Raw genomic sequence first — 25,438 nt, 5'->3', positions numbered from 1 at the left:
AATTTGTAATCAGTTTGAATGGGATTATACCTAGGGTCCCACCCTTCTTATTTTTTCTTACATCAATAAAGTTTTAACCTTTCTACTCAAAAAAAACAACTCTGCTAGCTCCAGAAGAAGGGAGGGATGCCATATCATGGGGTATGAGTAGGGGTACGTAGCGCTATCGTGTTCCTGGTCATTGGCTTAAGAAAATTTGCAGAGGCACACTGACACTAGGTAAATACTATACCGTGTAGTAAAAAAAATCTACTACTAATTTTAACGGTCCGTGAAAAAGGCATGTAGATGAATAAAGCCCGTTGCCCAACTGACCATAATCAAGAAGGCTATTATTGGGGCGTCACATTCCATGAGAGGGACGTCATCTAATAGGACAAAAACGGGTCACCCAGAAATAATATTAAAAACCCCTTATCTCAAATAATTTTGTAATGACCGAACAACCCTTTAGTTAATTTTAATTTAATTCAATTTTATTAGATAATAATTAATTTTTACGGTTGGAATTAATCCAAACCTGGATGTAAAACCAATTTCTAAGGTTGGAATCAACCTTCTACGGTTGGAATTAAAAGGAATCTGGATGTAAAATTGAAATTTACGGCTAGGTTGACGAAAGGAAAATTCAGTAAACTAAACCTAGACGTAAAATTGAAAATTACGGCTGGAATTCAACTAAACCTAGACGTAATACAACATGCAAATCAAAGTTTACGGTTGAATTGAACTAAACCTAAACGTAAGTTCTTCAAAAACTAAATTACGGTTGAAAAATCTAGTAACGTACCCAGACGTAACACTAGCAAAAAGTAACTAAACCCTAATTTTACTTCGATTTCATTAATCTAACCTATTTTAAGCACAAAAACAAGTAAACAAAAATGGGTATGTTCGATTATTACCTTACATACACCATGGGTTTGTTCAATGAAATGAATTCAAATGGATTTACGATGAAAAGGATGAAGAGAAAGAGGAGGGGAAGAAGAAGAGCAATTGAAATGTGAAGAATGAAGAATAGAAATTAGGTTTTGTTTCTGGTTTAAGTTTTAATTTTAATTGATGGGTAGTTTGGACAGTTGCTATTGAGTCAAAAATATCCCATAACCAGATTTTTGGTTACTAAATATCCAAATGAAACCCCTCTATTGGATGGTGACGCCCAATAATAGCCTTCATAATCAAAAGAAAGCAAAACAAAACCGCTGCCAAGAAGAGGACACCAAAACGGAATTTATGTGAGTGAATGGTCCGATCCATATTTCTCTTACATCTTCTTCCTCCGATCTTCGTCATTCATCTCCATTGGATTCACTTTCTCTCTCTGGAATATTCAATTTAATATCTGTAGATCCATCTATTCGCTTCTCTTCTCGATCTACACGTAAAATTAAGAATCCCAATCTTCTCAAAACTGTAAATTAATCAATCAATTCGATTAAGTATCAACATCACCTGCTCATGCGATGGTAGTCTGCAAATGTCGCAAGGTACTCACTCTAACTATCTCATCTTCATTTTCTTCTTGATCTCGTTGTAATTCAGCTTTTAGGTGGAAATTCTGTCGTCATTTGTAATGATTTAACCTAATTTGAGAAATTAGGTTAGACTGTAGGTATTAATCAGACAAACGATTTGGATGGATTGACATTGTTAAGCTGAGTATAGTGATCTGTGAGATCTGATTCTTGTGTAATGTAGTTTAAGTTAGTCGTAGCTACATTTCGTTCGACAATTTGGATATTTGGGGTTAGTATGAACATATATTTTGTGGGCATGAGTAGTTTTAGTTGATGCATGTTGTAAAATCTGGGCGAAACTAGTCAACACTTGGTGTGGATTTGTTATGTGTTTGGTTTCTAATTTGAGGAGAGATTTTGATTTCAGGCGACCAAGCTCTACTGTTTTGTTCACAAAGTTCCTGTATGTGGGGAGTGTATTTGTTTTCCGGAGCATCAAATATGCGTGGTAGGTGTCTAAGCTTTATCATTGTATGAACTACACCAAACTGATTACAGTAATGCATTTCGTGCCCAACTACTAATTTTTGTTGTTGTAAAAAATTGGCTAAAATCTTAAGATATGGAATGGTAGAGGTTGCTGGTTTTAACTTTTAATTTCAGAGTTAAGGTTGGATCTTGATATAGTTTTAGTGTGTTTCTACAAGGAATTTTTGTCTGAATAAAACCCTTGAGAGGAAAAAGATAGGTAACAGCTAATGTATCATATAACGTAAGATTCTTCTTTTATCAAATGGAAGAAACAAGAGAACTTGAATAAGAAAATTTGGTGATATTCCACTTGATTGCACCATGTGTATTTGTCTACCTTAGCTACCAAAATAGGCCACACATTATATGAATATTGAAAGTCCTGGGCCCACAGTCAAGCAACTATGCAACTTGGTTTGCTAATTGCCAAATTCTGATACGAAAGTTAACTGTTGTGAGACCCATGTTAAGAGTCGCAGGTCAAGCAACCTGCCCGTCTAACATACAGGCAACAGAGATTACTAATTAGGTTATGCGACTTGATCATTTAAGATTTTGCTGACTTGAAATTCAAGGTTGATGAGAAATATGACGGTAGGGTGACCAAAGGGTTAATTGTCAAAACCCAAGCATGAGCTTTGGGAACCATCGAGTCTGTTCTGATGACTTAGTGCCAAATACTTTTGTGCATGGTGGAATTGTTGACCTTGACCACATTTGCTGTAGTGCCAAAGAAATTTTGTTTGATTTCTCCATCTAGTATAATAATCTTACTTATGTTGCAAATCTTGTAGGTACGTACTTACTCTGAGTGGGTAATCGATGGAGAATACGACTGGCCTCCCACATGTTGTCAATGTCAAGCTGTACTCCAAGATGGAACAGATACACAAACCACTCGATTGGGATGCTTACGTATGTTATCCATACATATTTTTATTTTTTTGTGTAAAAGTTCCATGGTCGTGTTCTGTATTACTCATCTTACTCGTTTTCACTCATTTTATTATCATTTTTATTTCTGTTTGTGTGAAAGTTCCATGGTTGTGTTCTGTATTACTCATCTTACTCGTTTTCACTCATTTTACTATCATTTTTATTCCTGTCAAAGCATTGTGGTCTTATTCTGCATTGGTCACCTTACTCGTATTCACTCATTTCAGATGTCATACACACCCAGTGCTTTCTCTCTCACATTAAAGGCTTCCCGCCACACACTGCACCAGCAGGATATGTGTGTCCTACATGTTCAACTTCGGTAAGATCTGCGTACGTAGCTATTTTTATAAATAGTATTTTCTTTTCTGCGTCCAGAACCATATTGCTAAATCTTAAGTCTAGCAGAGTAATGCTGTTTCTCAGTTGTTAATGTCTTCTGGCATAAACAGTGTAATCTGATGCTCTTGCTATGCATTGTCAGATGTCACTTGTCATGCAACTAAGAAGGCCCACTTTTATTCAGTATTTCTTGTGTTGGAAGTTACCTTTGTATCCTCATTTTACAAGATTGTTTATTTTCATTTGCTTTACTGTGCTGGAAGTACCAAAATTGTTTATATTAATATATTGAGCAATTGGCTTGGTGAAATGGTGGAGGATATCTGAAACAAGAGGCTTATAAGAAATCTGGACTGCAGATGTAGTGATATGATAAACATTTTTCCCTGCGGATGCTTGTTTAGACGTTTCTCATATTCATCCCCGACTCAGATAAAAATCAATATTTTTGTTATATATATAATCTCACCTGCTCCTGCCAGAATATTTTTTTTACACATCTATGAAACTATTTAATCATGGTAGTGGTTATTGTGAGTTGGATGGCAGGAAGTGCCACACATGTATCTCTAGTAGTACACAGTTGTTTCTTACTTTTGATGTTCTAGATAATTCTCAAGTGGGTATAGGTTCTTGTTTACAGGCTTATATGTTCATTAGTTCGTAAGAGACATGTACCCATTCAGATATTTTTCTCAAACTGAAGGGTTACATTTGAATAACTCTGTTCATATTATAGGCATGTATGGACATATGCAAGCCGATTTATGTAACATAACTGATTAACTGTTTTAAATGATGTGGTCGGCACATGTCACTATAGCAGAGAGTTTCACCTTGCTTCTCTGATTTATCTATACTATATCAAAGAAGCCTGGTGAAATTCTATGCTGTGCTCACATGTGTCAGCCACATCATTGAAAAGGTGACACTGCTATGCTAGGGTATGAGACATATCATGGGTAGTTGCGTCACTTTGAGATTCCCATTGAAATGATTGTAGGTAAGCATAGGATTATGTTAACATTGATTTTAACCAGTATATTGGAGCCACCTAGTACAGTTGAGACACCTATTCAACTGGTTCCTTGTCCATGTCTGTTAAGGATAGATACAATTGAGTCTTAAATAAGAACATCAAATGATCTAATATTATAGTGTCACAAGTTGTGGATTGATAAAAGTGTCTGTGTGCTATTCCTGACTATCGCAATTGACATTCTACAAGACTGATTGAAGAGCTTCAACTTCATGTGGCAATATCTGGTATAGTCACAACTTCATAAATGTGATTCATTAGCTCATAAGAGACTTGTTCCGTAACTATGTGGCTACTTCTAACACGGTGTTCTCTTTTGCTGGTGGAATCAGTATTGTTTATGATCAAAATGAAGGTTTCTTGTTTTTGAAGTGTCTCTCTAATGATATACTACAAAACTATACTTAGTTTGACCTTACTTTCAAATCAGGAAAAAGAAACTAGTGCTGATGGATATTCAAGCGGAGGAAGTGCCTGATAGATGTCAATGACTTCCAATAAATTTCTCTTATCTAGTTCTGCATCATAAAGTTTCATTTCTTAAGCAACTTAGTTATTCTGTTCAATTGGTTCGTTTGTCTAATAGGGGTTGTCTACATTCTCCATCTGCTAATAATTTTTTTTTTGTTGAGCAGATATGGCCTCCTAAAAGCATCAAAGATTCAGGATCACGTCTTCACTCGAAACTGAAGGAAGCTATTATGCAGGTAAGCTAGGTTGTGTTTTATGAGATTTTCATAAAAGAGGTGGTTAGTTTATCACAAACGGTGGAATCCAAAAACAAGGGTCTCACTTTGGCTATAAAAAATCTGGACTATGTTTTCCTGGTATTCTTAGCTAATTTGTCAACCAAATTATCCATTTGTGGACAGGACATATCAAATCTTACTGTCCAATCAATACGTACAAGAGATACTTAGTAATCACTATTTATGCTCTTGTACAATGTCCTGGTGGAAACACAGTCGAGTAGACTTTAGATCCGAGAATATATATAGGTTTATTAATTGAATCATTTCAGAATGGTACATGACTGCTGCTTTATTGCTCCCAGAGTGATGAAACTGAAAATGCTACATTTAGATATTTTTAGTTGTTGAACATTAATTAGTGTAAATTTCTTTACTAGTTTGCTTGTGAGTGCTAATTACTTGAGCAGCATGTTAGGTTTCAGCAGCAAGTTAGTCCTAGATCTATCATTAGCTATCTCCTTTTATTTTAGTGTTGCTCTCTACTTGGATAGCAGCGTAGAATCAATTCTTAGCGCAACCCAATTATTATTGTATTGTTGGAAAGTTTACTGCCATCAAGATATTTGAAGTAATAAACCCCCCAATATTTCTTTTTCTTAACATGTAGGAATTTTTGCAATTAAACGTGAGGGATAAACTTGTTTTGGTCGTGCCGTTTTCTACCTGTGAATAATATGCTTTAGATAGCTCCACCGTTTTTATGTCCCCACGCCCCCTCTTGGGTGGCGACACCAGTGGGCACAGCCGCACAAAAAAGGCCTTATTTATACTGTTCACTGTATCATTTTATTTTTTGCTAACTCTCTCATGTTATGCAGACAGGAACGGAGAAAAATCTGTTTGGGAATCATCCTGTTCAATTACCAACACCCGTTTCTCGTGCTCCCCCCCCTGCTTTTGCTTCTGATCCGCTAATGGAGGGGAGAGATAAAGGTCACACAGACTCTTTGGATTCTGTAGCAGATGGAAATTCAATATCTGGAGTATCCCCTGCAACTGGAATAGGACCTTCCAAACTTTCGACTTCTGATATTGTGGAAATAGATGAGCCGAATCCGCTGAAATCAACAAGTCCTGGTGTAGGTTGATGTTTGTATTTAATATTACATTTCTGCTGTGTTACAACGATACGCCTAAAAAAAAAATTCAGCCGTATCGACACGTATTTACACGGATACGCGTACTAATACTCCCAATACTTCAAGATACAACTCAGTTAGAAAACTTTGACTAAATATCAGAAAATTTAGATATTTTACTAGATTCTATGAGAATAGTGACAAAATATTAGTTCCAAATCTGTCCACTGATCTTGCGCTAGACTTTCTTCCTTCTTATCCAGACTTTTTCTCTCTCCAGTGAGGTTAATCATACATACTATATTTTGATCATGCAAACACATGTATGTATTTCGTTAAATTTCTATCTTATATATAATATATTTATGTTAAACTACTGATCAATATTGAGTATCGCCGTATCGCCGTATTTTAGTTTTTCAAGTTGGTGCATCATAATAGCGTATTGGTATCTTGTATCTGATACCGTATCCGTATCGTTGCAACACAGCATTTCTGGTGTATTTATGCTTCAATGTTCAACATGTGCATGTACTCATTCACTCATACTTTGAGTAACTGAGTTGCATCTCGAAACTCAAGCAAGAATGTTAGATGACATTTATCTTATGTAGGTGCTAGTTTGTTGAACATGTACACTAAAAATTTAGTATCTGATACAATTTTACTTGTATCTGGAAAAAACAGCCAGTTGCCACAACAAGAAAGGGTGCTTATGTCGATAGGCAAAACTCCGAAATCTCCTACTACGCTGATGATGAGGATGGGAACAAGAAGAAGTACAGTCGAAGAGGTAAGTCCTAAGTGTACTTTTATTAATGTAATCACCTTTTTTTTGTGTGTTCAGTTTTTTTAGGAGCTTTGTAAGTCAGAGATTTACTGGTGGCTAGAGGATGATTGAGTTCCTAAAACAGCGATTGAATATGTTACTTAGCTCTTCATGCCTTCTTAGTTTATATTGCCATTTGCCATCTACATAGAGATGGTGCTAAAATAGTCAATAGATTTTGCTGCCGAACCATGTTTGTCTGCTGGCTTTTGTAAACTTGGTCACCACCTTAGCTTCTGTTTTATCAACATGTCTTAGTCTTAAACAGTACCTTTCTGTTTTATCAAGTGTTCAACTAACAGTAGCTATATTGTGCAGGTCCTCTGCGTCACAAGTTTCTAAGAGCGCTATTACCTTTCTGGTCTAGTTCTTTACCAATTCTGCCAGTTACCGCACCTTCGCGAAAAGATGCATCCAACCTTGATGAGGTTTCCGAAGGTCATGTTCGGCATAAAAAGTCGTCAAGGATGGATCCAAGAAAAATCCTCCTCTTCATGGCTATCATGTAACAACTTCCTCTCTATTTTCGTACTTCTTTCTCAAATTTATGTATCTATTTTATCTTTATATTCACTTCGCGATGGGCAATGAAACTTGGATGTACGTGAGCTCGGACCAAATGGATTGACCTTGCTGCTATGATCTATGTATGCATTGAGAATTTGCATTAGGAATAAGACACCAGCAGCCCTTGTGCTTTTGTAAAACACTCACCTGTGATTGTGTTCAAGGCCCCCACAACGTATTTCTTGTCTGTGTGTGTTGAGTGATTGCAACTATCTAGGAGAAAGAGAACAGTTCTCTCAAATTCTTCCATGTTGATCAAGTGCAACTGTTCAACATGGTCTTTCTCTCTCCTGGAATGCTTCTATGAAGGTGGTGCATCAGACATTAGTGTCCTCTTATTGGATTGTGACTCTTCGTGGTGGGTGTCATTGAATTTGTAGTTCTGATCCAATCACATTTCTGCCACTTGTAGCCCACAAAGGTTCTGATTCAATTTGTTGTTCCAATTGCATGATTGCATCCCTCTGATTCAATTTCACTTGACCCTTGGGAATTTTGTTAGAGTACAAGCACAGTTCCGAAAGTCAAATTCTGTATTTGTGCATCAGCTTAAGATTGGCCAGTCAACTGTTTTTTTGTTTCTGTTTTGTTCTTTTAGTTTTGGATTCACTTATTCATATAGTTCCGTCTTTTTTCCAGGGCATGCATGGCGACGATGGGTATTTTGTATTACAGAATATCACAAAGTAGTCTTGGTGAAATCGGGCTTGATGATGATCCGCAATGAGTGAGGATATCATTGTTTACCCTTCCAATGGAGTTGTTAGCTATTTTGTGAAAGATGCAGTTTCAAGTGAGCTTCTCTTGTCTTATCACAAACACACAGAAAGTGCGAGAACCCATGATTATTACAAAATTTATCTTCTCGCAGTGTCAATAACTCAGCCCTCTGGCTTCTTAATGTCATTTACATACTTTTTTCTTCTTTCTTTTTTGCCCTATCATTACGTCATACATGTTCTAGTTTTGGAGTTAAAAGAAAAAGGCTGTGTTCTTCTTTACTACTTGAGTACTTCTTTTTACCAGTGTATCATATAATAAATCGGCATCTTTATCTCTTCAAATTTAGGCTTGCAAAATCTTAGGTTTTTGCTTATAGTTTGCTACTAGATGGGAGGAATTTGTGGTTGCTAGTGGTAAAAGTGTGTTTTGCAATTTTTCCTGAGGACTAGCAAGGTATGCTAGAGCAGGTTGGAGACTTAGAGCTGTAACTTGCACTTAAACTTCTATTACATTCCATGCGCAGTATATCTTGGCACAAAACTAAAGGTCGTTCATTGTGCAAATGACTGCCTGCGGTCCTGCACCTAGCTGCCTTGGACATATACATCATATTGACGAGGATTTCTGAAGATGTCTGCTAAAGCAATTAATGGCTCTTTATGTTCTTATGGATGTCCATGAATTTTGTCATTACCAAATTTGATTTCTGTCTAGTTCCCCACTCCTTAGGTCCAATCTGCCCACAAATTCAATAAAGGGATCTCCTTGCAGCATTGGCATTAGGAGTCAAAATCATAACCCGATCAGCTCAGCTGGGGATTTGATTATAGATCGCAGTTTGAAGTGGTTGATTTTGATCCTTGCAGTAAACTCTAAATTTTACGGTGTGCGCAACCCACGGGATATTGAAATATTATATTTGGCAATCATACTTGGGGGTGTAAATACCCGAAAATACTCAGCCTGCCTGTATCCGCCCGAGCCCGCCTGTACCCGAAGTAGCCCAAAGCCTGTTATGGCCCGTCATGGACCACCCGGCCTGGCCTGGATTAATTTATTGGGCGGTCTCGGGCTTTGCGATTAATTATGATGTCCGGCCTGATACCCGGCCTGGTACCCGGCCTGAAAGCCTTCTATGTGTCATTAATCATTTAATATCCTCTTAAAAAGACTTAAAAGTTACAATTTTATAATTGTCAATTTTGTGTCAAGAAAAATAAAATATATAATTGGTTTTTTACTTATAATTAACCTTTTAAAAACATTAATGGTAATATATTTTCTTATTAGAAAGTTTATTGTACTCTAATTAATTATTTATTATAGGCTAAAATTAAAAATTTGTCAGTATAATTTAAATATAAAATAATACTATCACTTACGATATGCGATGTTGGAAAGGAAAGGATATTGTATTTAATACCGTTCATTTGAAATTTAAACTTAAAAAAAAAAAAATCAAAATAGTGGCCTGTCCGACCCGATCTGGCCTGCCCGTATAAAAAACGGGATTTGGGCGGTCTTTGGGTAGCAAATTATCTACTTGTGCCCGGCCTGTCCGGCCTGAATTTGTTTACGGGCTCACAAATATTAAGCCTGGCCTGCCCGGCCCGTCTTAGTTTTTGGGTCGGGCGGCCCGGCCTGCCCGAATTTACACCCCTAATCATACTGAAAAATCACTTTTGTATTCCCAGCCAATACTCACCTAATCTTTCAGGTGCCAAGCACGACGTGCCGAACACTAAATTAGTAAGTTGTTGGAAATAGAACTCCAATATATAAAAGTAAATGAAAAAGAAAATCATATTTTAATTTTGATTTTGATGACGATTACACATAAATCCCATAATTAATAAGTCGCATGTTGGAGAGTGGTTGTTTTTTCCTGTTCCAAATATTTCTTCTCCATGGTCCCGTTTTTGGTTATATTCTTCCTCTTGCAATGCCTTGCCTCCTCTCTTGATCCACATCATCAATGCCTACCGAGATTTTACAACTTTATAAGAAAAAGAAAAGGCCGAATTATTTTGTTTGATGACTACTTTTCAAAGTCTCGTTTCAACGCGGAAACCCGTGTTCTTTAGAGTATAAATAAATTGTTCCATAATTTTAAAATTTTATTAAACTTAAACTAATCTTCTTGCACGTCTTTGTCCTCCGGAAGGCCTAATTCATTCAATGCAGAGGGTAACTGGTCACCCAGGAACTACGAGAATTTTTGTTTATCGCGGTTCTGTCGAGTCTCTTTCAGATCTAACGTCACGGAAAGATGCATGGAATATAAGTTATTCCGAGCAATCAACATAATGATGATACTAGCCAAAGTGCCATCATATGTCAACACCCTTCGCCTCACACAACTAGGAGGTTAATACACGTTTAGTTAACTTTGCCTCTAATTTACATATTGTCCGATGTACTTTGTAACTCTTCGCTCCATGCTCTAATAAAGCTGGCCATTTCACTTGCCAAGAACAAAAGCGCAAAGCAAAATACTACTTTTCTTTTTAGGAACAAAGTAAACAGATTACAACCTCAAACTTCTTTTCCAGAACTAAAGTCTTACAAATTCCATGTAGTTTAGTTTCAAATATACTTACGACGTCATAACTTAGAGAAGCATCTTCTGATTCTATTTTTTGATTTTAAGTAAACCAGTTGAATATGAAAATCCAACCAATCAAAGATTTAATTTAGAGTTCAGATAAGCATATACTTGGGTATATTGCCCTTCAAAATCAAAATATACTCAGGTATATATAAAGCTGCGCGTTCTAACAGCTCAATATGCAGAAAGTCCTTTGCTAATAATTTTTATTTGATACCCAAAATCAAAAACGAAAGAAAAAGCCCTTCCTCGCAAAAAGTCCTCCTCTCTTAAGTCAAATCGTAAAAATTTTGCAACTTATGCAAATTGTGCTAGTACTCAAATGTTTCACTTATATCCGTAGCAAGTAATGCTTTGGGAGGGAGATTTTTCTGTTTTAGAGGGAATTTTTGACTTGTTTAAGTCAAAAGTTGGAGTACAATGATCCGTTAACTGGCCCGTAAATGTTATTTTTATTTTGAAGTGTTCAACAATGCAAATGTCTTATTATTTGGTTCTGACTGAGCCATGTTGATTTATTCCTAGAGTCTGTTGTGGAAATTCAAAACAAGATTCCACATATGAAACAAGTTATAGAAGATTATCTTGATCGTCTATAATGAATGATTCACTTGCTACAAATTGCAGAAATCATATTGGTTATTTGAAACTCAAACAAGTGGGTGTGTTTTGCTTGATCCAAGTTTAGGGAAATATAAGACAATATTGAGTTTGCACCAAAATAATTTTTTTTTTATAAAACAATGAAGAAGACAATATAGAATAGACAGGAAAAGATTTTACACCCAAGTAAAAGATCGTATGAACAATAATTTAATTGAGTTGCTTGGTCAGTGATTTTATGTGATTTCTTCTTGTTAATATTTATTAGTGTTGAATTTGTAATTTGTCAAACATAATAATCCAAAATACTGAAATAGACCTGCGTTAAATTCATATTGAACTAGGATAAACGGTGACACAATGCTTTTCATACATGAATGACAGTCCAGGTGCATCTGATATCAGTGGAAGAGCTAAGAGGCATGCATGGTGGGGCAAAATAAGCTGCAAGGTCGATGTTTAGATATTTTGGGGGTGTAACAATGTCTCTTTCTTGTTGCGCCATCAATCTTGATGTGTTTTACACTCTCACGAAAAATATATAAATAGATCATTCTATGATCATATGTATCTCACCGTAACATTGAAATTTATATCAGTAGATCCATAGATGGTAATTAAGGTTACATGTTGTGCATTTTAAGAAAATCATTCTACAAAAGAGTTTACTCCTGGTTAATCTTCTTTTGGCTCAGAAGAGATGGATCAATACGATGACCACAATCGTCTCCCTGACTCATCGCTCTCATGTCAACACCACCCATTCCACAAAATTTTACTATAATTCTTTAGCTCGTTTTCTGTTTTTGTTTTAAAAAGCTGAATCCAAGTTTATAGTTCTTTTGTAGCAGAATCATTCGCGCCACATAGCCGAGTGACAGCTTCTTCCAAAAAACTAAACTAAAAATGTGTATGTGCCCCTCTGTTATAAAAAACTGAGCAGCCAAGAGCTTCAAGTAACAAACTCTAATTTGCGGAGTAATACATTGTCATATATGTACTTAGACTTACTCCCATTGGTTATTCGGGAGCTAACCAGGTTTTCTTTCTTCTACAATGGCCGGCCTTGAAAAATATCTCATGGGATCTTATGATTAAATAATGAAATCTAGTGTTAACGCGTAAAGATCAATAAGAAGCCCGGCGTTGTCTTAGGGGGTTAGATAGATTGGCCCCTAAAACAATCATTTCATTTTCAAGTGTTTTTTCAGTTAATCGAATCGATCACCATCACACTGGCAAATAACGGTTTCGGTTTTTTCATTTTGATTTTCTTTATTTTGTTAAGAAAAAAATCACCATAAAATCTGTTCTTGGTGATATCAAATTTAAGCGCGACAAGGCTTGAGCCTTTGCCTTATAGGCGATATCTGGAACGTATCTTGAGGGATGTCGCAGGAAGCAGATCGCAGCCTGGCAGGGGCGTAGTAGGTTCAAAATTGGACATAGTGAGGGATAGTAACCTAACATTTTTCTACCTTGACCAAGTACATTGCAAGAAAATGTAGAAGGTGGTACTCGTTGTTTCCTGGTGATTTCCTTTCCTTATCTTACCTGGCGAGATTTGGGTATACCCAGATTTAATTGGGGTATACTCAATAAGACAAAATCCGGTCATTATGAAGTAAAACCAAGCCACCCCTTAACCTTGTATTTTCTAAATAGCTAATATGTCCTTGTTTAATTAACATTAAAAATTCTGATTAGGTTAATTAATTAAGTAGATTAAAACTTCTCAAATTATGAAATTGAGTTATGAAATTTTGTTTTTGATTGAACTTATTTGGGAAGGTTTTTGATGGAAAAAAATTTGTTTTGAGAAAATCTTTTGGAACGGAAATAAAGCACACCTTAACACTTCTAAAGAGGGGATTGCAAAGATGTTGTATGAAATCATACTCAAAATTAGATCAGAAATCAACACTTTCAGTTCTGAAAGTATGAAAAGTCGACAAGGTCGACGATGAAGACCTTGCCGACTTTTTTTTTTGACATACAGGAGACGACAGAAAAAAAAGTCGGCAAGGTCTTCAAAAAAATACCCTGTCGGGTGTTGAAAATACCCTGCCGGCTGTTGAGAAAAATGTATTAGTTGGCAAGGTTTTCAAAAAATACACTGCCGGCTGTTTATTAGTCGGCAAGGTCTTCAAAAAACACCTTGTCGGTTGTTGAAAAAATTTACAGTCGCCATGGCTATTCTGAAAATCGGCAAGATATGCATGTCACGACCTTGCCGGCTGTATTGGCCGGCAAGGCCTTCAAAAAATACCCTGCCGGCTGTTGAAAAGAATTTACAGTCGCCATGGCTATTATGAAAAGTCCGCAAGATATGCATGTCACGACCTTGCCAGCCGAAGACACAGAAATCATAATTTTTGATTTCTAACCTAATATAACAACTATATAACAACCAAATCACACAACACAATGATGGATTTAAGTTTAGACATCACTTAGAGTCTTCTTTTCTCCTGCCAATGTTGGAAAATCAATGTTGAAGATTTTTGGTTGATGGAAGAAATGGAAGAAGATGAAGGGGAAGAGCAGAGAGATTAGGGAAGATTAAGAGTTTTTTAATTTTACGGTTTAATTTTCAGTTAATTAGTTCAAGGGTATTAAAGTAAAATCACCAATTTTGACCACCCCTTAGCAAGAGCACTAGGTCCATTTAGATTTGGGTATACCCCAATTAATCTGGGTATACCCCATCAAGCCAGGTTATCTTATAGCAATTCCCTGCATGGTTTTGGCTTGGAGTGGACTTCTTTTCACCGCCAAGTTTCTTTTAAGAAATTTTCATCTTTCTTGTTTTTCTCTGTGACAAAGATTGATGAAAATGGTATTGTTTCATAGTATAAATAAATCATGTAATTCTTCAGTGCATCTCACAATTTGTTGCAGTGTATCTGATTCTAGCATAAATGAAATCATGTTATTACGTGACTCGATATGTATAACGAGGTTAGAAACTCCATCTTTTATGAGACGATAAATCTCGAACATCCATTGGTCCAAGCTGAATATGGATCCATAATGGATAAGATACATGATCAAGGCAAGACACCAATGGACCTCATCCAATATAACTGTACCAAGTTCAATCATTTGAACAAAAAACTTAGAGATTTTTGGAAGAATATCTTTGGAGACAAGATCAAAGTCTAGCGATCTTCTTGTCTAGGTTTAGGTTACTATAATTGGAATTGATCATAACCCATGGACACGATCTACATTCCACCTATCAGCATTTGGTTCCATATTCCTAAGACCCTTCAACAAGATTCCCCTCTAAAAGACCATCCATCACACGTCCTACAACGTGCGGCTAGCTTCTCAATCTTTCTCTCACATATTGATTCTCTAAATATACTAACTTAATCACTCTTAATCCTTTAATCAATCATTGCCCTCTGATACATCAATCTGATCATACGCAATGTAAATAGAATGACAACTAATAGCCGCATTTTTTAATTTGATCGTATTTCAGTAGCTTTCGCTTTCCATGTGAGTTGTATATGGGTATGGCCCTCACTTCCAAAAACTCAAACAATGGTTAAAATATAATGAAGGTCAATCTCAACCAAAATTCCTTTTTCGGTTTGCCGTAGTATATAATGAGCAAGTATGTCGTATAGCGTATTCAGTTAACAGTTAACAGTTATAACACTTGATAACAAAAACCATACCACACCATCGCACCCTGCCTTCTTTTTCTTTTTTTTCTTCGTTGGTTGGTATAAAACTTTCTTTCGGTGAAAAAATGGAGCACGGTGGAACTTTGTCACTTGAATGGAATTCATTTCATGGAGTTTCAACGGAAGAAGAAGCTGATTTCATGGCTCAACTGCTAGCAGGGAACTATTCATCATCATGTCAGAACGATCAAGACCCGTGTCTTACATTGAGTACTCCATCTTCAATGTGGCCTAGCCATGAAACCAGCAGCATGGCAGGACATGGACATGGGCATGGTCATGGTCATGGTCATGAAAATGATCATCAAGCTTCTTATTATTGTTCAGAGAATAATACTGTTAACTCTGGTCATCATGTATATTATTATTCGCAAGAAAATAACTACAATGGCCGCACTAGTATTTTTCTCCCGACTCCCGGTCATCATGAAAGCTATAATTTAAACGAGTCTGATCCAAATATGGAGACTGATATTAGTTGTCTCTCTATGAATTTTTGTACAATGAATCAGCAGAATAGTAGTACTTCATCGCATAAAATGTCATATCCTGACAATGTAATTGAAGAACCTGTCTGCATGAAACTAGAAATGAATAGTTATAGTTTGGATGATCCTCGAGGAGACCATGCAGAGGAGGCCATTGCTTCGGATAGGAAAATTCTGCAGAAGCGAAAATCGGAGAGTTTGGAACCAGAAGCAACCACAGAAGATGATAACACTAACAATACTGAGTCATTACCAAGCCCGAAGAAGAAGTCTCGGTCTTCATATGTGAGTAACATGTTATGAAACTTATCATTCTGAAGTCTTTTTCTGCTTCACCTTGGATTTCTCATAATAATTGACAAAAACTGCAGGTTCCAAAAAACAAGAGGAATGCACATGCAAAGAAGAACCAGAAGGCTAGTAAGGAGGAGGAAGAGGACGAGACAGATGCTGGTTTGAATAAGCACAGCTCTAGTTGTTCCGGCTCTGAAGACGAATCCAACGCTCCTCAGGAACCCAATGGAGGTTCAGTTTCAAAAACCTCCAAAAAGTCCGGTGCACTCAATTTGAGTGGTAAAACGAGAGCCAGTAGAGGATCGGCAACCGACCCTCAAAGCCTCTATGCAAGGGTAACCACTATTAACTAGCAACTTTTTCCACCATTTCTCATTGTATCTCCAACTATTGAACCACAACTAGAATCAGCAATTAACGTGTTATATCGTATTCTTTCTTGCAGAAACGAAGAGAAAGAATCAATGAAAGGTTAAGAATCTTGCAGAACCTGGTACCTAATGGAACCAAGGTGAATTAAGTTTCTTGTTTAAATTGCTTTTAGCATTGTTGTTCTAATGAATAAAGCCGAAGAAACAAAACAAAACATCTAAATGAACTCTTGGCGTTTTGCTTGACAGGTTGATATCAGTACAATGCTCGAAGAAGCTGTTGAATATGTCAAGTTTTTGCAACTTCAGATCAAGGTATAAAACTTTTCGAACTCAAATATCAACTACTGGCGCAATACGTGTTCTGCATAACTTCAAACCATTAGAAAAGTTTATGAAAGTAGTTTTCAAGTTCAACTTCTCAAACATTGTTTGGTTATATGTTTTCTTGTTATTAACTGTTCATGTAAATATTTGCAGCTTTTAAGCTCAGATGATCTTTGGATGTATGCACCAATTGCTTATAACGGAATGGATATTGGACTCGACCGAAGCAGGCATCCTGCAGCTGCACTCCTATGATTTGTTAAGACAACTGAGATGCTGCAAGCAACGATCTTAATATATCTCCATTCAAATTTTCTAGGGACTCATTTTACTAAATGCTTCACCTCCTTTACTACAGAGCTGTTTTAGGATATAGCAGAGATATTGATCGCCAATGATCCACTCGGCTTGAATCGCTTGATGACTCCCCATTAATTCGAAAAGAAAAAATTCATTTAGTTTTAAACTTCTGATTCATTAATTTACATCATTATGTATTCTTCCGGTTGAGCAGCATTAGTGTTGCCTTTAGGGATTTTATGTAATTATGTAGTTTTAACACTAATAAATGTCAATTTAACTTGTTGCTGGAAAGATGAATGTTTTTTCTTGCAATGGTCAGTTTGCTACATTATGGCTTAGGGACAGAAATGATTCTGGGTCAACACCTCCAGGGTAACGGTTTTAGGTTGGTCATACTAGTAGTTGAACTACAACAACCATACTGCAGGATTTTGAGGTCTGACAATTGCCATTAATCTTAGCTTTATAGAAAATGAAAGCTTTGTTCAGTTTCAACAACCATACTGCAGGATTTTGAGGTCTGACAATTGCCATTAATCTTAGGTTTATAGAAAATGAAAGCTTTGTTCAGTTTCAGAAATATGGGTAAAAATTGAATAAGCAGAAAAGAAAAGATAAAAAGTTAAAAGCATTTACATGGATGCCTCGAAGAGTCTACTGTTGAAAGCTGCCCGAGTGAAACTGGGCTGCGAGGTGTGTCCAAAACTAGTACATGTTGGATAACAGCCATATTACGCTGAGTAAAACAACAAAGAAAGAGCACTTACCAAGTTACCAGCAGCATAAGCTGTGGGTAGCTCGAACTTATCCACGCATGGGAGGTAGTCCTGCAAACTATTTTTAGAAAAGAAGCTTTCAACACATGACAGTATGCTTAAATTCATCTGGGCATGCCTAACAGTGCGTTCTTGACTCTTCTCCTCGTTTTCTCATCTTATCCGAATAAGTAAAGGATTTTCATATAAATAATGAGAAAGTACAGGATATTGCAAACTGTACATACGTAACCAAAAGCTATACATGAAATACAAATGCTCTTTAGATGAGTTCCATACTGAGCCGAGACCACTACAACTGGAATCCAGCAACTGTTCGGCTCATCTCATCACTATGACCTAATTAAATCTCCACGCAATCTTTCAGGGTCCAGTCTTATCAGGAAACTAGATGCCCCACACTTGGGAGAGAAGGATGACTTCCTTACGGACGGATGCAGAGTTGTAAATAGAACTGCATCACCAAATTTTGTTGATTGTAGAAAATTGACAGGAGAGATCACTTTTTAGGCGTGATTCTCACTGGAGTGAGTTGCTATCTCTACTTGACTGTCCAATGGCATATATTGTGCCATGATTGCTCTAATCTCTGAATCCATGTACGACTGAAACAGAAATGAAGATATGTCAGCAAGATTTTCCATTTATAACTTCAACACTAATATCAAGTAATTTGGTGAATAATGACTTTGCCCTAAGACTAATCAAATTAAATTTTTTTAAATAGAGGATAAGATCAAAGCTATGGCAAACTCAAAGCCTCGTGTGAATAAAGGAATCATGCAAAACTTCTAAATCAGTAGAAATAAATATATAGTAAAATCAACTTACTCTTAATCTATATTTGTAAACTAGATAGCCTCCACCGGCAGCCATAGCTAAGCCTACGAAACTGATCCAAAAAGCAGTCCAGGCCGACCTTGCTCCACTAGAACTCTTACCTGTTGGTTACCCGAAAATCAGTCAAACAAATCAGTTCATGGTTCCGTGGAACATAAATCTAGCTTAGGTTAATTCGCTTCACTCACTTATGCAAGTGTCATGATCCTTCATGTACAGGAGTCCTCCACTACAGGTACATTCATAGTCTCCCCATGTATTCTTGCAGCTGCATTCGGGGCACTGGCAAGCTGTCTTTTCTTTGCATTCATCAATATCTAGCAACGAGAATGACACACAAACATGCTTATAAAAATGGGGAAAAGACCACGAGAAAAGAATAAAAAGAAACTTCTATTTCTAAGTTTTTCACGTGGTTTTGTGGTTATAGTTTCAAGTGAAACTAGAGTGCTTTATCAACTTGGGATTCCAAGTGAACTCTGTAACACCGATCAGTCAGATAGAACTTAAAATTTGTTTTCAACGGCTTGATGTACATCTACTAGCACACCCATCAATTGGTTGGGTCCTGCATATCTCACAGATACATATGCGTAAGCCTAGCACAACAGGCAAGTCTTACCTACACAGCTTTTGACACCGTCACCTTTGAACCCATGCGGACAGTGGCATGTATCACCCATACTTTCCTGTTGATAAGAAATATGAGACCCCGTATATATGTTCACATATATTAAACAACCTAATCAAAGAACTGTGTTCACTAGGAAATACATAATGAAAGATATCACCAACCACGCAAGCAGAAGATGTCAGTCCATCACGAGTTTCTTTCCAACATCCCCCATTATTAATCTTACACCGCCCTGGACCACTTGCTGCAAGGGGAAAATGGCATTAGGTTTAATTACAAGCATTGATCTTTTGACACAGAATGTAGATTGAGAAAACCTACACTATCAGATCAACCAAATCCATTAAAATTGGCATAAAAGAAGCATGTGACTTACAGTTGAAAATAGTTACACTAGATGCATAAAAGGTAGCCATAAAATGGTAATCCTTCAAACGATCCTCAATGCGCAAATTCTTTTGCTCGTTTACTTATATTATTCATCTAGAATAGAACTAAGATATAATAAGTTATGGAATGTCCATAGTTCTATGAAGAATAGCAGTCTAGCAGGCCATCCAAAGTTCTCCACCTCACGAGCTTAGCTTAAGATGAAAATTATACTCCTAGAACATATGAGCGACTGATGGATTTGAGGGAGACACTTAATGTTGATTTATCCCAAGAAGCTCAGTTCGTCTACTTATCTTTATTGTACTAACAGACTCCCTTCTAGGTTAGATCAAAGAAACCTACAAGGAGACAAGGTGATATCCCTTGCTTATCAAATAGTACCAACACCATAAACAACAATCATAATAACATGCTTAACTTCAATGAATGAGTTCTCAAAAGGGTAAATTCAATAAAAATGATAAGGCAAGAGGTGCTTCACCTGTGCAGTGGCTATAACCGTCTCCTGTGAACTGCACACCGTCAACCAAGGGACACTGACACACTTTCCCACGAAATGTATCCTAGTACCAGGGCAACAGCCAATTTTAGTTATAATGAAATAGAAAGAGTGTGGACTAAACGCAACTGGGATAAGTGATACCTTGCAGGCAGTGATGTTAGATGCCTTATCTTGCCAGCAACCACCATTATTATCCAGACACTCATTTGTCTCTATATCTGCAGGAGTCATACTTGATTCAGAAACTTATAAACAAACTTGACAAAACAAGCAGTCTATATATATGCTGTATAATTTGCTAGGATTTATCGGAAATACTTACCACCGCTTAGACAAACAGCTGGATCAGTAGTTTCTTGAAAACCAGAACAAATGGCTTTCAAAACAGCACCTTTATCTAACTTTCCTGCAGAATTACAAAGTCAGGCATATAAACCACGAGGCTGAATAGAGAAAAATAAAATAAAAGTGATAAGTGAAGACTAACCTCGATATTGTCGGTTGTTAATTACAATGGTAGGGAGTATAGTAACATCACCTCTGGATCCTTTCCCAACCTATATCAAAGAGTTTTCAAATTCAATCTGACAATATAACTGAAACTTGGAATACTTGAGATACATAAATACACGAAAACAACATGACACCTACTTGTGCATCCTGCTCTTCTTTCAAGACAGAATTGTCAGAGTCGGCATTTGGATCTCCCATACACTTCTCAATCTTTCCAGTGTCGAGGCCTATAGATGACAGATATCAATTATTTGTTCATGTACATACTATAATGTGCAAAAACCATATACATATGGTGACAAAAACACATACCGAGAGATTTGATAACACCATCCGCACATTCTTTGTTGTACTTTTTCTGCTTCATAGGACACCGTATTTGAAAGTCAGTTACATAATCCCACCAGAGCCAAGGTTTCTTAGTCTCATTTGCTACTCTAAACACACAAAGCTGTCTCAAATTTTCAACAACCACATCCTTTCCTTCATACCCTTCACTGAAATCTTGTTCAGGATCAGGCGCACAGTACCTTCCATGATTAATACACTGAGACTTACACTGCTTGCTTAACGTAAACGCCTGAGGACAGTACCAAGTTATATAATGCGGCGTAAACAATGTATAACCTCCTTGCTCAAGAATCTGCGCAGCACCTTTAAAATCCTTGACAAATTCCATCAACATATTACATTTAGGACCACACTCATCATTACTGTTACTCCACAGCTCATATTCTACACGCTCATCGGGATGAGGAACAGCTTCTCTCCAGTCTAAGTTCACATTAACCATATCGCCACCACTAATCGCCTTCTTCAGCTTCTCACCAAAATCCTTGGTAATAAGAGCAGATGGTATAGTTATGTTTTCAATGAACTTTGCAGATGCACCACCATCTTGAGATGAATCCATTGTTATCAATTGCTCATCGACATCATCCGCAACAAGCACTGCAGATGCCCCGGCTTTCTCCGCATTCCAAACCTTCAAAGTAAAATAACAATCTGCACAAAATCCAGTATAAGCAAACCAAATACACTCAAAAAACCAACTTTATAAAGAGAATTAGACCATAAAAATTTACCTCCGCGATCAAGCAAAACAAACTGAGGAAGCCCACCAGCAGAGTTCTTATGAAATGAAATCTTATCAAATTCATTACAACCTTTTTGATTCTCTTTAGGATAAACGATTGTACCAGCCATACTACCTCCATACTGAGGAACACCAAAATTCGCAACAGCACTATCATGAGTTCCTTTAATACTATCTGGTGATGTTATTGTTAAACTATTCTTTTCTACAACAAATCTAGCCATTGTTAATGACATTAACATCATCATATAAAAAACCCTAAATACCAAAACCCCTATAAATTTCTTCATCTTGTAAAACTATAAACGAAGAAATCACTTATTAGAAACCCAAAATTGAAAACTCGGGGCTGATTCAAATTGATTGAATTTTGATAAAGTTACCAACTTTATATGAACTTTCTCATGGTACTTCAGAAGAAGAATTTTTTAGGAAGGTGAGTGTTTAATGGCGTTCTGTTTTCTTTTTCTTCCTGCTCCTCTTTGCTACATTCTTATTGGTTTCTTTTCAGGGGTACGTTCATTACGTGGCAGGTTTTGATGTCGTCGGTTTTGTGATACGTAAAATTGAACGGTTGTAATTGTATGATCTGAATGAATCTGGATGGCCTAGAGATGGGTGTGAGCATTAAACGGAGACTTGGAATTGCGAGTCGTATCATCAATTCTTTACCTGCTCCAAGTAACAAGGGGTTGTTAGATGGAGGGAGCTGGTTATTTACACCCGAAAAAGCTTAATTGATCGCAAGTTGTGGCTCATTTACACCGCGTGTAGCAGGGGGTGGAAATTAAGGAGTCAACGTTGACAGGTACGAATCATGAGTCTTATTCTCAAAGACTTCTTTACTTTCGAGTAGTCTTATGACTTTTGGCAGTGTGAACTGCCCGCTTTAGGAGTCACATTTGTTTATTATTATTTTCTCAAAATGTCTCTTTACCATTGTACCAGACCCTTCTTTGCATGGAGACTACCTGCGGACCAAGAGTAAATAAGTTAGTTGAACGGTGTGTAGACACTCCTTGTAGTCAGAATGTGGGGAATTGACTCAAAAAAAACTTCATCGCTAGGTTGTGGCTCACTTATACTGCGTGTAGCAGGGGTGAAAACTAAGGAGTCAACGTTGACGATGGTATGATTTTGTCACAGTGTGACTGCTAAACTCAACTGAGGAGTCTGCTGCTAGTAGTTCTTTGGGGTGCCTTCATTAAATTCCTTTGTTACTTGATTAGTTAGTAGCCGATCAGTCAGATTGCGACATGTGTGTCCAATCCGTTGGTATTTGGCTGAGTTCCATTATTGGTATTTAATTCGTAAGAGAAGAGTATTATCTTCTCAGGTAGAAAAGTCAATAAAGAAAACCTGATAGACGCATTTATGTATCTAATATAGCTCATTTGTATATATTGTTAGTGCTCGATATCGTACTTATTTGGTTATTTTATTTATTTGTACGTGTTTTTGGAAGAATAAGGCTTTGTGGCGAAATTGGCTAAAAATGCGGCATTTGGACCTCCGTTGATAACTACCAGAAGCACCCCAGAAGTATGTTGGAGACACCCCAGAAATATCCCAGAGGAACCCCGAAAAAGTGCGGAAAACATCCCAGAAGAATTGCTAAAGGTATCCTTGAGTTGGATATGGGGCACCCACTTGATAAGGGGTGACCACTTGCTATTCGCACCCATCAGAGGATAGGGGGACACCGTTCTTCTTCACGTTCAAGACAGAAAAATGGCGGGAAATTTGGAGTTCACAGCAGTAAATTAGAGTTTGGATTTTTGACGTGATTTTATGAGATTCAACACTGGATTTCGATTGGGCTGGACTCTAATAGACTTAACTGGGCTTCTATGGGCAATTTCCTTGATCCAGTTGGGCTGGAATAGCCGGGAGAAGAGATCAAAGTCCAAACAGGATACCGCTTCTCTCTGTTTAGGGTTCAAGAATTGTTTGAGAGATTTATGGGATATTCTTACGTGAGATACACGTCAAATCAGTTTAGTCCAAGTCATAGAAGAGATTTGTGACGAGAGAATAGCTAACAAAACAGTGGAACGCAACAAAAAGGGAATTATTCTCCCAACTGTCTGTAAAGAATAATGGGAATTTTCAACGATTTCGATCGAGTTTTTAGGGGATTTAAAGCCTATAAATAGTTGGGTTTATGTCATAGAAGGGTTGAAAATTTTTTGGAGAGAGTTTAAAGGTCAGGAGAGACGAGAGAATCGAGTTACAGAGAGATATTGTTGCTGCTGCTGCCTCCATTGAAGACCTTCAAGAACACGAAGAACAGACAAGCTAAGGCAGTCGTTTTTCAACAGTCTTAAAAGAGAAACAGAGTGTCGTTGTTTTACAGCAACAAAAATATATCGTTTACAGCAACACTTATCTTTGTAACAGTGACGTTGTAACACCATTACAGCGTTGCAAACTTCTTTTTACACTATTTCATCAATAAAAACACCTATTAAGTCATGAACACATCTTTTGATTATGTTTTTGGGATGAGGAGCTAAACCTATTAGCCGAGGCAACGAAGGAAGCCATTGTCCCAGATTAATTGGTATAATTCTATTTTTATTATTTATTTGCAATATTTTTTATATGATTATTTGCATGGAATTGAAATAGATAAATTGATTTTTATTGAGTAGTTGTGAATTATTTTGATGAAGCATGCTGGGTTTTTTAAAACTTTTGATGTTTCATACTCTGTGATTACAATTATTACTTCAAAAATTTATTATAGGAAAATATTAGAATCACTTGAAAAGGAAAAAATTGCATGAATATTGAATAGAATTTATCATTTAATGGGACAATGGTGGAATCCAGAGTCTTGGTGTTTTTCTCTATAACTTTGAACAACTTTATTTAATTGTCTAGTTTAATTTAAATCTAAAACTTATTTTCTTCACAAGTCTGAAAAGAACCTTTTTACCACTACTACAATCACTTTTGGAAAAAACATCAAAACCTTGTGGCTGAGTTCTTCCAGAACCAGATTTCGCTCAATCCCTTGTGGATTTGAGATTTATCTTACCATTTCATCATTTCTATTCCATCCTGATTGTTACTTGTTGTTACACCACAACAGACTTGCGAGTCTTATTCTTAAAGACTTATTTGTCTGCATAATCTTTTTTACTCATGGTTTTGAGGCTTTTGAGCAGTCTTATGACTTACGGGAATATGAATTATGAATGCACAAGATAACACCCAATCATTACATCAGGGAAGTGAAAAACCAGTTAGAAAAATAAGAGAGATAGTGTTTTCTTGCATTGGAGATTGTAAAACTTCACTCCTAATAAATGCATGTGTGTTAAATCTATGTTAATGTTATTGATCTGAGCTATAAGTCTTGATTTCTAGCCTATTTATAGATGTCTCGGACTAGGACATAAATTGTGTAGTTGAGCTTAGATTTCACAGAGTTCATCATTTGAAAACGAAGAACTACTAAGGGGAGCTTGTGGAACTTCTTCGACAAAAGGTATGTGGAGACTTGAACTCATCTATCACTTGGAAAGTATATTTCTACTATCTCCTATATTGAGACATAAGTTGTGTTATGATATAATTTTCTTTATACACATTTGAGATTTCGAGCTGAGTATATCTCGCTTACATATTTCTCGAAATATGTGTTGGTAAGCTTTCGCTTCGACCAAGTTCATCTTATATCATGAGAAAATTGCAGAGTAACATCTTACATGGTTTGTGTGATA

The 25,438-nt window shown here is 36.8% G+C and overlaps 3 protein-coding genes across 4 annotated transcripts; 2 read left to right on the top strand and 1 right to left on the bottom strand.

Moving 5' to 3' along the window:
- The first annotated feature begins 1,198 nt into the window (after positions 1-1,198).
- Positions 1,199-8,602, top strand: LOC113287417 (zinc finger protein-like 1). Its single transcript, XM_026536175.1, has 9 exons — positions 1,199-1,493; positions 1,891-1,971; positions 2,789-2,909; positions 3,158-3,252; positions 4,947-5,018; positions 5,882-6,142; positions 6,830-6,935; positions 7,290-7,476; positions 8,178-8,602. The coding sequence occupies exons 1-9, from the start codon at positions 1,470-1,472 to the stop codon at positions 8,263-8,265; spliced, it is 1,035 nt and encodes a 344-aa protein (XP_026391960.1). The 5' UTR covers positions 1,199-1,469; the 3' UTR covers positions 8,266-8,602.
- A 6,633-nt stretch (positions 8,603-15,235) lies between these two features.
- Positions 15,236-16,931, top strand: LOC113314062 (transcription factor bHLH84-like). Its single transcript, XM_026562860.1, has 5 exons — positions 15,236-15,943; positions 16,030-16,287; positions 16,398-16,463; positions 16,573-16,638; positions 16,804-16,931. The coding sequence occupies exons 1-5, from the start codon at positions 15,236-15,238 to the stop codon at positions 16,903-16,905; spliced, it is 1,200 nt and encodes a 399-aa protein (XP_026418645.1). The 3' UTR covers positions 16,906-16,931.
- A 956-nt stretch (positions 16,932-17,887) lies between these two features.
- On the bottom strand, positions 17,888-22,344 carry LOC113287406 (vacuolar-sorting receptor 3-like). 2 transcript variants are annotated; one of them, XM_026536157.1, is made up of 12 exons: positions 21,697-22,344; positions 20,924-21,616; positions 20,750-20,838; positions 20,586-20,655; positions 20,421-20,504; positions 20,240-20,316; positions 20,078-20,159; positions 19,344-19,447; positions 19,192-19,258; positions 18,758-18,886; positions 18,561-18,670; positions 17,888-18,334 (listed from the first exon to the last, which is right to left on the bottom strand). In XM_026536157.1, the coding sequence occupies exons 1-12, from the start codon at positions 21,995-21,997 to the stop codon at positions 18,236-18,238; spliced, it is 1,905 nt and encodes a 634-aa protein (XP_026391942.1). In that variant the 5' UTR covers positions 21,998-22,344; the 3' UTR covers positions 17,888-18,235. The 2 variants fall into 2 exon arrangements, with proteins under 2 accessions (XP_026391942.1, XP_026391947.1); XM_026536162.1 differs by having other exon boundaries at positions 19,365-19,447; positions 21,697-22,342.
- Positions 22,345-25,438: the final 3,094 nt, after the last annotated feature.

Source organism: Papaver somniferum, chromosome 1 (genome assembly GCF_003573695.1).
Source record: "Papaver somniferum cultivar HN1 chromosome 1, ASM357369v1, whole genome shotgun sequence".
Lineage (NCBI taxonomy): Eukaryota > Viridiplantae > Streptophyta > Magnoliopsida > Ranunculales > Papaveraceae > Papaver > Papaver somniferum.
Note: the sequence above shows the minus strand (reverse complement) of the source record. Positions and strands in the feature narration are given on the sequence as shown.